Below are 11,914 nucleotides of genomic sequence, written 5' to 3'. Positions count from 1 at the left end.
TTAACGTCCGCTAGGAAAGGCAGAGCGTTACTCTATTGGTAGAGAGTAGAGAGAGGGGCCCGGCTTCAAGGGCCCTCTTTTCTAATTACTGGGTAGAATAACTGTCAATCAGTACGCAAGCCTGGTGGGCGGGGCTGCTTGAGAGGGCGCCAAGAGCGGCCTTAGCAACGGTTTCTGAATTGTGTAGGCTGCAGTTGGGCTGCGCAGCTAGCGGCTGAGACTGGGAGGTCCCCGCTGTGGGCACCGGCTGGTGACATGGTGAGTGCCAGGCCGTAACCCCTTGCTGGGCCGGGCTAGGGCTGAAGTTTCAACCCGGAGCAAGGAAGGCATTTTGTTTGGTTCATGAAATGTATTATTCACCTCCTGATCCTCCAGTGTCATTTAGTAACGCCTTCTCTCGTGGCCAACTAGAAGCACGTTGCCCGTGGCTCTAGGGACGCAAGAACGGTTCACTCGTTCCTCGTCGTCCCCACCAACCGCTGATGCCAGCACTCTGCCATAGGTTCCGTGATGGAAACAGAAACCACTGTTTAGCCAGAGCGGAATTGAATACTGTGAATAAGAGGCTTAGAAACTGTTGGAGGGTCTAGGCCTCTAAGGAAAGAGGTCCCGAACTCCGAAAACGTGGCCAGGTAGCTCCGCACTCAGCCACTGTTGGGAAGGTAAAGGTTCTGAAGGCTGGAACTGTCGAGGCAAAGAGCACACCTGTGTATCTGCAGTCTAGGGACCAAGAATCCGCCGCTGCCGCCCCGTGAAACCGGAGACGAGGCGCACAAGAACGTGATCTGCAGCTGCTATGTCTGCCGCTACTGCTTCTTAATCCAAAACTGGAGATGATAGTGAAATAAGGCTGCAGAAAAACCCCAGGAGTAACTCTGTGACCTTGCTTGGCAACGGAAAATGGCACATAGCAGGAAGATGACCTTCACCTTACCTGGATACTGATAATTGGCCCAACATTTATTCTTACTCCGATCCCTGGAGTAGTTTTTCACCTGGAAAATGTAGTTTTTTCATTTCTCAGCTTCTGCAATATAGAAAAGTACACTAAAAGGTGGGAAAAGGTATTATGTTCCAATCAACCATATCCCACAAAATAAACAAATTTTATTGTGAGACATATAGGCCTGGATGAAAGGTGTGCCTTAGACACTACTTTTTACATACACCAAGTGAGGCCAGTTGTATTCTGACATAACATCTACTGTTGGAGCGTGAATGTGCCTTTGCCTCTTCTCTCTCTCAAAAAGCACTAGTTTGAAGAAAAGACTTAAGTGGTAAAAAGAACCAGGCTTTCCACCAAGATAGTAATAACTAAAAGCATAAATATTAGCAAAGGAAAAAGGGAAATTGCTGATGGCCATTATGTAGTAGGGAATATGGTTCTTGAATATGCTTATTATTTTTATCATCGATTATTCTGGTTCTAGTAAGTTTTCCAGTTACATAGTTTTTCACGCCCATTTGTATTTTTACAGGCATCCAACTACTGCACAGGTTCAGACCAATGGAAGAAAAGAGCAGCAAAACTTGAACTGAATGAAACCCAAAAGCAAGAAATTAAAGAGGCCTTTGATTTATTTGATGTTGATGGGTCTGGAACCATAGATGTGAAAGAATTGAAGGTTTTGAAATTACTTCTAATTCTTTTTTTTTTTTAAGATTTTATGTATTTATTTGACAGAGAGAGAGACAGCCAGCGAGAGAGGGAACACAAGCAGGGGGAGTGGGAGAGGAAGAAGCAGGCTCCTAGCAGAGGAGCCTGATGTGGGACTCGATCCCAGAACGCTGGGATCACGCCCTGAGCTGAAGGCAGATGCTTACTGACTGCGCCACCCAGGCGCCCCTGAAATTACTTCTAATTCTAAAACATTTTTTAAACCATCATTTATTTGTGGCAATCTTTCAATCTTTAACAGCAGCCTTCTAAAAGCTTGATATAAAATCTCTTCATTGTGGACACCTACACCCTCAGTATATATACCTGCCTCGTACTAATAATAACAAAACTGTATCTTGTTAGGCATTTTATTCTTGTCTTATGAATGAGTACAACAAAACCCAGGATGTGACAATGCCATATACTATGGCATAATAGGATTGCAACCTAGGCCTGCTGACCTGACTTTCTAGGTTTATGCCTAGTCCATAATGAAAAAGAGAAAATCTAGCCATTAATAGGTAATTTAAAAGCTAGGAAGGAGAATGTGGCATATTATAATTTATTTGCTTCCTATTTCAGATTGCAATGCAAGCCTTAGGATTTGAACCCAAGAAAGAAGAAATTAAAAAAATGATAGCTGAAATTGACAAAGAAGGAAATGGCACCATTACTTTTGAAGATTTTTTTGCCTTAATGAGTGTAAAAATGGTATAGTGATTTTATTTTTCAAAGAAATACAAGCAATAGCCTTCTACATTTTTGAACAATCAGAGGTTTCATAGAGGAAGAACTGGAATTAGGTCTTTAAAGATGGGTAGAATTTAGATAGATAGGAAGAGCAAGATTAAAGATATTTTCAGGGTAGTAATGAAGACTGTCCAGTGTGGAGAAGGTTGTTAGGAAATAATAAGGATATATGGCTGGATAGAGAGAATGGGGTCAGCATTTTGAAGGCTTGAATTCAGCAAACATCTCCTGAGTGCCCATTTTGCCAGGCACTATTCTAGAGAGCACTGGATGAGATAACCTCCCTGTTCTCTCACAGCTTACATTTTTGATAATGAATATCAGTTACTGGTGTTAATAATAGATACATTCTCTTTATCATCCTTGCTTCTTCCACTTTAACAAAGCCTGAATATAGATACCTTGAGAGCAAATGTGAGTGCATTGGAATAATTGTTGAAAGTTACAGCAGTGAAGTCAGACCTCAGCTACCTGGTACATTGCTGCTCTAGACCTCAAACACCTATAAGTCCAATCTGATAGAATAAATGAAAGATTAGTGACATTTAATTGCTTCTGTTTTTAAAGAGTGAAAAAGATGAAAAAGAAGAAATATTGAAGGCTTTCAAATTATTTGATGATGATGATACTGGAAGCATAACGCTAAACAATATCAAGAGGGTTGCTAAGGAACTGGGGGAAAACTTAACAGATGATGAACTTCAGGTAATTTTTTACTTTTATAATTATAATTTACATGTATAATTATACAATTACAATTTATATATAATTTATAGTTATAATTTAATTTAGTTGGACTCAAATACATTCAGAATAAAATTTATGTATTTGAATATTCATTTATATCATTATTCATTTTTAATGATTTCACATATATTTACATTTTGCTTACAGGAAATGCTTGATGAAGCTGATCGTGATAGGGATGGAGAAATAAATGAGGAAGAATTTTTGAGAATGATGAAAAAGACCACCCTTTATTAATACTTTTTTATTCCTTCTGCAAAGTTGTTAACAACATTATATTTGCTATACAGTTTCATATCTGAATATATTCATTTTTGATTTTTAGTTTATATGCACAAATTTCTCTTGATGTCTAATCCATGTGAGAAGTTACATATTTCTACCAATATGTTGTTAAATCTACAGCACCAAGAAACAAAGAAAATGTAATGATTTTTGTGAACTATGGATCCCAAATCAGTATTAATTCCAACTGCTACTTTTAGAGCTCCAGGGTCTAAAGACTTAGAATTTTTTTAAGTTTAATGAAACTGACCCCACATCCAAATGAACTGTTTGCAAACAAGCAATTAGTTTCCCTCTTATTTTCCTTTTGTGCAACTCTTTAAAACTGATATTTGCTTTTCAATCAGTTATTCAGATATGTAAAGTATTAAATAAAATTGCCTAGCAACTACATTATTTGCTAGTTTTCCTCTTATAAAGACATTCAAAGCAGCACTTGCACTACGTAGATTTTCCTGTAAGTTTGACCCTGCAAGTGAGTGTTTAAAACCTCTGTCTTGGGAGGTGCTAGAGATTTTACATGTTATCTCAATGTTACAACTTGGAAGCCGGTAGTATTAGCTCCATTTTATTACATACGAGAAAACTAAAGTTCAGAGAACTTAAAAATTGCTCAGTTATTCATAGATAATAAGACATGGATTCTAAATCTTGTATCCTTATGCTTCACTATGCATCTTTCCTATGGATAAAAATCTCAGGATAACTTAAGTGTATATTTTCTAACTCATTTACGATTACGACTCTTGTAATTTAACTTTGTTGTTGTTGTTGTTGTTGTTGTTATTGTTGTTTTTTATGAAAGAGCTGAACTGTTGGGAAAGGCAGTCTCAAGATACAGTCTTTTGATCCCCCACTGAGTGTTCCAGGCCCAAGGACTCGGCCTTGGGCCTGGAACACTTCCTTACCAAGAGAGAGAGTCTCTAGAACTTATGCTGGAATTGTCTGTGAATATCTTTCCATTTCAGACTCCATGTGTACTTTTTTCTGCTTAAGCATGTATATAATATGGTGCCCGTGTGTGTAATATGGCTCCTGGCCAACCCCACTCTGGAAGGGGATCTCCCCTTCGGAGAGGGTGGGGTCCTTCTGCTGCACAACAAGATGGCTGTTTACTGGCCAGTTGCCCTGTATAAGCTTCTGGGAGGGACCTGCTGGCCATGGGCAACCAACATTCACTACTGAAACTGATACTGCTCTGTCTCTTCTCTATATGAGTGAAGCATTGTTCTACTCAGTAGTTGACTGCATTGTGTTTTCCTTGGCAATTAAACTGATACCAAGATGCACTGGCAGAAGCTCTCAGATTTCTGCTCCTGATAATAGGCAACAGATGCCACTTGATAGATACAAACTCTTCTTAAACCTAAGTAATGGTCTTTGGAGCAAGAAAGGATTATAGAAAATTAACTTTAATTGCCCCATCTAGTTCACTTCTAGCTCAACTGAAATGAAGACTCACAAGAGAGGTTTTTTTCAATTGAAACTAGAATGGCATATATGCTTATGCTCATCCAGTGTTTCACAGTATCTTTAATTCCTAATTATGCAGCATTTCCTTCTAGGCTAAGATAGAACTAGTAAGCATGCTTCATATGTGAAAATTATGGCCTTTAAGTTGTTAAATGATTTATATTTTTAAGTGGGTAGTATACTTAAAAATACACATGAATAAGTTGAAAAAGTTCTAAATAGAAGTCTCTTCCTCATTCAATCCCCGGTTCTCCCCCAGACAGAATGTCGTTTATCATTACCTCAACATGGTACAGAAGTGGTAGCCAGTACATTGAGGCAAGAGACAGGAAAAAAGAGACCAGAAAGGAAAAAATAAAATTCTTTTTATTTGCAGATGACATTAGATAGATAGATGATAGATAGATAGATAGATAGATAGATAGATAGATAGATAGATAATCCCAAAGAATTTAGAGATTGCTGGATGCAAAGTTGTTATGAAAATACAAATATAAGCACAATTCTATTTTTACAAACTAGGTATGAGTAATTAGAAAATTAAAGAGGCTATTAATAGTATTAAAAATATAAAAATCTTATCACTGAATCTAATGAAGAGATACAGGTCTTCAACATCAAAAACTCTAAGAGTACTGAGAGAAGATCTAAATAAATGGAGGAATATTATTATATTCATGGATTGGAAAACTCAATATTATACAGCTGTCAATTCTCCCTTTATTGATCTATAGCATATAGTGCAATAAAAATCCTAGCCTATGTGAAACTTGACAAGCCTATTCTAAAATTTATATGGAAATCCAAGGGACCAATACAGACTCAAAGAACAAGGTGAGAAGCTAGCTTGCCTGACTATCAAGATTTAGTATAGGATCATAGTAATTAGAATAGTGTGGTGATAGCTAGGATAGGATAATGGACCAGTGGAATAGAATAGAAAGTCCTGAAACAGACTGTATGTATATGGCCATTGATTTAGGATACAGGTAACTGCAGAGTAGTGGGATATTTTCATTATAATAAATTGTTCCCAGTCAGTAGGATATCCAAAAAGAATAAAAGAAAATATGACCTCCAACCTGACACTATACGTAAAAACTAATTCTAAATTATTATTGATCAAGACATAAAAGGTAAGAATATATGATCATGACCTTGAGATCAGATTCCTAATTAGGAAACAAAAACCAATAACTTTAAAGGAAAACACTGATAAATTATACTATAAGAACTTCTCTTCATGAGAGAATGAAGACATAAGCTACTAAGTGGAAAAAAATATTTTCAGTAAATCTACCTGACTAAATACTTGTATGTAGAACATATAACTTTTAAAAATCTTTAAGAAAAGCCCAATTTTTAAAATCAAAGGACTTGAGTAGGCACTTCATAGAGAAGGATATGAAAATGGTCAAAAATATGTGAAAAATTAATCAAAATAAGGAATGTAGTAGGCTGAATAATGGCCTCCAAAAAGATCCATGTTCTAATCCCTAGAACCTATGAATATTATATGACAAAAAACCACACAAACAAAAAGCAACTTTGCATTATGATCAAATTAAGGACTATGAGTTAGATTTCCTGGATTATCTAATGGGCCCTAAAGGTAATCACAAGTATCTTTATAAAAGTGAGGCAGAAGACACTAATATAATCACCGAGGCAGAAAATATTGTTGCCAGAATGGCATGGATTTTCATGAACATTCTTACGTGTTTCACAGTATCTTTAATTCCTAATTATGTAGCATTTCCTTCCAGACTGAAGAAAAATAAAAATACTAAAGATATGATGAAGCAATGTGCCTATAAGCCCAGGAATGCTGGCAGCCGTCAGGAGCCAGAGGAGTTAAAAAAAAGCTTCAGGAGGGAGTGTATCTTGGCTGGCACTTTGATCTGGGCCCAGTAAAACTGATTTTGAACTTCTGGACTCCAGATCTGTGAGAGAATAAATTTCTGTTGTTTTAAGACACCAAGTTTGTAATCATTTGTTACAGCAGTCACAAAAAATTAACACAAGGGCAATACAAGTTAATATCATCCTGAGATAGCACTATAAATCCAGCAGCATGGGTAAAACTAAAATAATAATTCAAAGTATTGCTAAGAATGTGAAACAATGGAAATTCTCAACTACTGCTGTACATTGCTTCAGCTGTTTTGAAAACAGTTCACATAATTCTATAAAGATGAACATATGCCTATGTCATGACCAGCATGTATTTCTATATACATATCCAACAGAAATACGTGCACATGTATGCCATGAGCCATACAAAAAATATTCCATGGCAGCAATATACATAATAGTCAAAAACTGAAAACACTCTAAATGTTCATCAACAGTAAAATGTATAAATTGTTACATATTTATATAATGGAATGCATCTAGCAATGAAAAAGATTCACCAACATACAGCCACATGGATGAATTGCAAGCATAGCACTGATTGAAAGAAACCAAAAACAAAAATATATGTTCTGTAGAGATGCCATTTCTATAAAGTTTAAAACCAGGCATATCTGAACTGTAGAGTTAGAAGTCATGACAGTGGGAAAAGGGAGGAAGTAGGAGGCTAAGGGGGCTTGCACGGGATTTCTGAAGTGTTGGCAACTTCATGTATCTTGGCTTATACAGTAATTACCTATGTGTTTACATTGTCTTAACCCATTGAGCTGTTTTTTTAGCTTGTTCATTTGTGAGTATTGTACTTCAATAAAAAAGTTTTAAAGATCATTCATGTCCATATTGTTAGGCATCATGATTTTTGTCATTTACACTAGCGACATAGAGATAGTCCCAGGGTAAGGAAAATTGATCAGCCAACACACTGACATATTAGAGAGGGCTGCCAAACATTCAATTGCAACAGGACCTAGTGGACCTTCATTTGTTCTCCACTCCTTATTAATCATCAGAGCCAATACTGGAAAGAAACAATGTCCGTAATTAACATGCAAACGTTTTCAAACAAATACATTTCTGTTACATCTTAGTTATATCCATTTTTTGATGCTAATGTATAATTATGCCCTATTTTTCCCTTGATCAATCTTGCTACAGGTTTACCAGTTTTGTTAGAATTTTTAAAGAATTGACTTTGTTTATCCTCTCTATTGTGCCTTTGTTTTCTATGTTATTAAATTTATTTTTATTTTACTTCCTCCTCTGTTTATTGGTTTTTTGCTTTTTACTTTTAAGGTTACTTCTTTCTGTTACTAATGTTCAGCATTTTTTTTTCCTAAGGGTAAAATTTTTCCTCAAACATCCCCTCTAAATATACATTTCAATATGCAGTAGGTTTACTGTGATTTCATCCTAAATTTTAAAAATTTTATTGATTTATTATAAGTTATTAATACAAGTGTGCTCTTTGCTTTCCAAATATACAGGGAATTCTTTAATTTTTAAAAGCTGCTTTTTGATAACGATTTATAGATGAATTGCATTATTGTCAGGAAGTGTCATCTGTATAATAACAATTATTTGAAAATTGTTGAAACTTACTCTTGTGCTTTTAAAACATGTTCACAAATTCTTTGATGTTCCTACCATCAACAGGAAGAGTCCTACTTTTCCTCCCTTTGAATATGAGTTGTCCGTAGTGACTTACTTCTAAATCAATAGAATGTAGTGGAAGTGACACTGCAGGACTTGTGACAATAGGTTAGGAAAGGTGATATCGCTTCTGCCTGGCTCTCTTTCTGAGCACCCAACCTGGGAATCCAGCCACCATGCTATGGTACGTAGTCATGTGGAACAACCACATGGAGGTATTCTGGGCATAGCTGAGGATTCCAGCCACTGGCTAGCACCAACTGCCAGACAGATAAGTTAGTAAGTCTTTAGATGGTTCCAGCATCCAGCCTTTGCGCCACCATAGCTGATTCCGAGTAGAGACAAGATGTCCCCACTGAGCCTTGCCTAAAACGTAGATTTGTAAGCAAAATAAATGCTGTTATTGTTTTAAACCAGTACATTTTGGGATCGTTTGTTTGAGCAACAGTAGAATACAACATGCATCCTAGACATTATAGTTTACCTTTAATTAGTACTTTTACAATTCCGCCCACGGAATTTTACAACAACTTAACTCCATTTACTTCTCTGACCTATTGTGCTATTGTCATGTATTTTACTTCTCTTTATAATCAGATTATTATCATTTGTCTTTTATAAACCAGTCTATTTCATTTAGATTACTTACATACCCTTTCTGGTGCTCTTCATTCCTTTATGCAAGCCTTTGGTTCCATCTGGGATCATTTTCTTCAGGCTAAATAAGTCTTTAGCATTTGTTGTGGTGAAGATCTACTGGTGATAAATTCTCTCAGCTTTTGTTTGTCTGAAAAGGCCTTAATTTTTGCCTTCTTTTCTTTTTTTGAGTAATATTTTACTATGTATAGAATTCTAGATGAAATGGCAAGAGGGTCTTTATTTAAAAATTTTTAGCCTTTTAATGTCATTCCATTATGTGTTGATTTCCATAATTCTGTAGCTTCATTGTTGATTCTTTGAAGACAATGTGTAGAGTTTTTTGCCCTCTAAGTGCTTTTAAGATTTTTCTGTTTGTCCTTATTAGCAAGTATAAGATGAACCCGGGTGTGGTTTTCCTTATATTCTACATGAGATTCATAGTGTCTTGATTCTGTGGTTTGATGGCTTTTAATCAGCTTTGAAACAACTTAAGCCAGTATTTTTTCAAATACTGTTTCTGAGCCATCATCTCCTCTTTCTAGAACTCCAATTAAATAAATGCATGCTAGACTTAATCACTATTCTTCATATGTCTCTCACACTCTTTTTGGTGTTTTCTATCCCCTTTTCTCTCTGTGCTTCAAACTAAATATAGTTGTTTTCCAGTTTACTGGAAGTTCTCTAAAAGATTCCAGGTCTCTGTTGAAATCCTCCACATTCTCTTCAGTTTTACTGAACACATGAGTTATCTTTATTTGAAGTCCCTGTCTGATTACGTCCATAGCTTATCTCTAGGTTGATTTTTGCTGTTCTTTTAAATTGTGGCTTTTAATTATTTGGTTCTTTTTTTTCTTAGCTAGATATTGTGGATGAAAAATTGGGGAGACTTTAAATGCTATCATCTTCTTTCACAGAAGGTTGAGTTTTCTTCCAGCAGGTATATAAAATATAGAAGGATACTTTTGGTTCTTTTGAGAAATGGTTTTCATCATTATTAAGGATCTTCTATTTCATGTTTGCCCTTACTTCCAGATGTAATACTTCTGCATTGACTAAAAGCCCAGGGTGCTGACTGACACCACCCTGCCCCCTTCACCTTGCCTGCGCTTGAACTCAAATTTTAATCTTTGCAGCATCACAGAACTATTTAATTAAACTTTTGCTTAGCTCTTTATTCTCTCAGATGCTGTTTCTGCTGCATTTTTGGAGTCTCACCCTTGGCATCTGTAACTAAGGAGTTAGCCAGTGATGGGAGGAGATGTGTATTTGGACAGTTTTTCAGTTAACTTTACCTGAATCTCCGCTCTGTGTAATTTTTCTTCCCGAGTGCTAGATACTTTGGCATCCTCAAATTCCAACCTGTTTCTCCTTCAGCTCAATAAGGTTTCTGCCTTTCTGCTTGGGGCCTAGTTCTCCTATTTGTTTGTTTGTTTAGTTGTTTATTTATTGTTTTTATTTAAATTCCATTTAGTTAACATACAGTGTAATATTAGTTTCAGGTGTACAGTATAGTGATTCAACACTTACATACAATGCCCAGTGCTCATTACAAGTGTGCTCCTTAATCTCCATCACCTATTTCACCCATCCCCCAACCCCCCTCCCCTCTGGTAACCATCATTTATTCTCTATAGTTAAGAGTCTGTTTCTTGGTTTGTTTCTCTCTTTCTTTTTCCCTTTATTCATTTGTTTTGTTTCTTAAATTCCACGTATGAGTGAAATCATATGGTATTTGTCTTTCTCTGACTAGCTTATTTCACTTAGGAAGTACTCTCTAGCTCCATCCACATTGTTGCAAATGGCAGGATTTCATTCTTTTTTATGGCTGAGTAATATTCCGTTATTCACTTCTTTATCCACTCATCAGTTGATGAATACTTGGGCTCTTCCCATAATTTGGCTATTGTTGATAATGCTGCTATAAACATCGGGCTGCATGTATCTCTTTGAATTCATATTTTTGAATCCTTTGGGTAAATACCTTAGTGCTACAATTACTAGATCATAGGGTAGTTCTATTTTTAGCTTTTTGAGGAATCTTCATACTGTTTTCCAGAGTGGCTTTACCAGTTTGCATTTCCACTAACAGTGTAAGAGGGTTGCCCTTTTTCTGCATCCTTGCCAACACCTCTTGTTTCTTGTGTTGTTAATTTTAGCCATTCTGACTGGTGTGAGATGATAGCTAAAGAATTTATAAAACTCAACACCCAAAAAACAATCCAGTTTTAAAAAATGGGCAGAAGTAGACATTTTTCCAAAGAAGACATGTAGGTTGGCCTACAGACACATGAAGAGATGCTCAACATTACTCATCATCAGGGATCTTTCCCCAATTTTTTTGAATTGGAAAATGCTCTCAGGGAAAAAGTCATGATGAGTATAGCGCTCCTCTCCAGTGCTTCGCTTCTCTCAAGGATTGCAGATTTTCCTTTCCAATCTTGCCTGAACTGGGTACTTTCCTGCTCCTTCACCAGTTTTTTCATATAGTAGCTTTTACAGTTCTCTTCAGCAGGAAGATGAGTTCATCATATCCTGAACTAGAAATATCAATATTCTTTTCAGGAAAATAAATCTGATGGATCCCCCTGGCCTGGCATTGGGAGAGACTGCTGGCTGAAAGGCCAGTTAAGAGGCTACTGCAATCATTGAAACAAGGGATGGTAAGGATCTAACAGACAGCTGCATTTGGTTTGGAAAAAAAATAGGTGTGATTCAAATCTTTCATTCATGCTCTCTTATTTTCATTCACAGAACTCTGATGAAAGAGTAATATTAAGTAACAGTTACTGAGTTAGG

At 36.4% G+C, this 11,914-nt stretch overlaps 1 protein-coding gene across 1 annotated transcript; it reads left to right on the top strand.

Moving 5' to 3' along the window:
- The first annotated feature begins 126 nt into the window (after positions 1 to 126).
- On the top strand, positions 127 to 7,657 carry LOC123793308 (centrin-4). Its single transcript, XM_045799041.2, has 5 exons — positions 127 to 258; positions 1,479 to 1,625; positions 2,243 to 2,371; positions 2,978 to 3,115; positions 3,305 to 7,657. Exons 1-5 carry the CDS (start codon positions 256 to 258, stop codon positions 3,392 to 3,394), a joined length of 507 nt encoding a protein of 168 aa, XP_045654997.1. The 5' UTR covers positions 127 to 255; the 3' UTR covers positions 3,395 to 7,657.
- The last annotated feature ends 4,257 nt before the right edge of the window (positions 7,658 to 11,914 follow it).

Source organism: Ursus americanus, chromosome 13, assembly GCF_024610735.1.
Source record: "Ursus americanus isolate L20-20 chromosome 13, mUrsAme1.1.p, whole genome shotgun sequence".
Taxonomy (NCBI): Eukaryota; Metazoa; Chordata; class Mammalia; order Carnivora; family Ursidae; genus Ursus; species Ursus americanus.
The sequence above is the reverse complement of the archived record's forward strand: the minus strand, read 5'-3'. Positions and strand labels throughout refer to the sequence as shown.

Bases quoted from the DNA above. Each gene is read 5' to 3' on its own strand.
- LOC123793308 (XM_045799041.2), top strand. The intron at 1,626-2,242 runs GTTTTGAAATTA...TTCCTATTTCAG, and splicing joins TAGATGTGAAAGAATTGAAG to ATTGCAATGCAAGCCTTAGG. The intron at 3,116-3,304 runs GTAATTTTTTAC...TTTTGCTTACAG, and splicing joins TAACAGATGATGAACTTCAG to GAAATGCTTGATGAAGCTGA.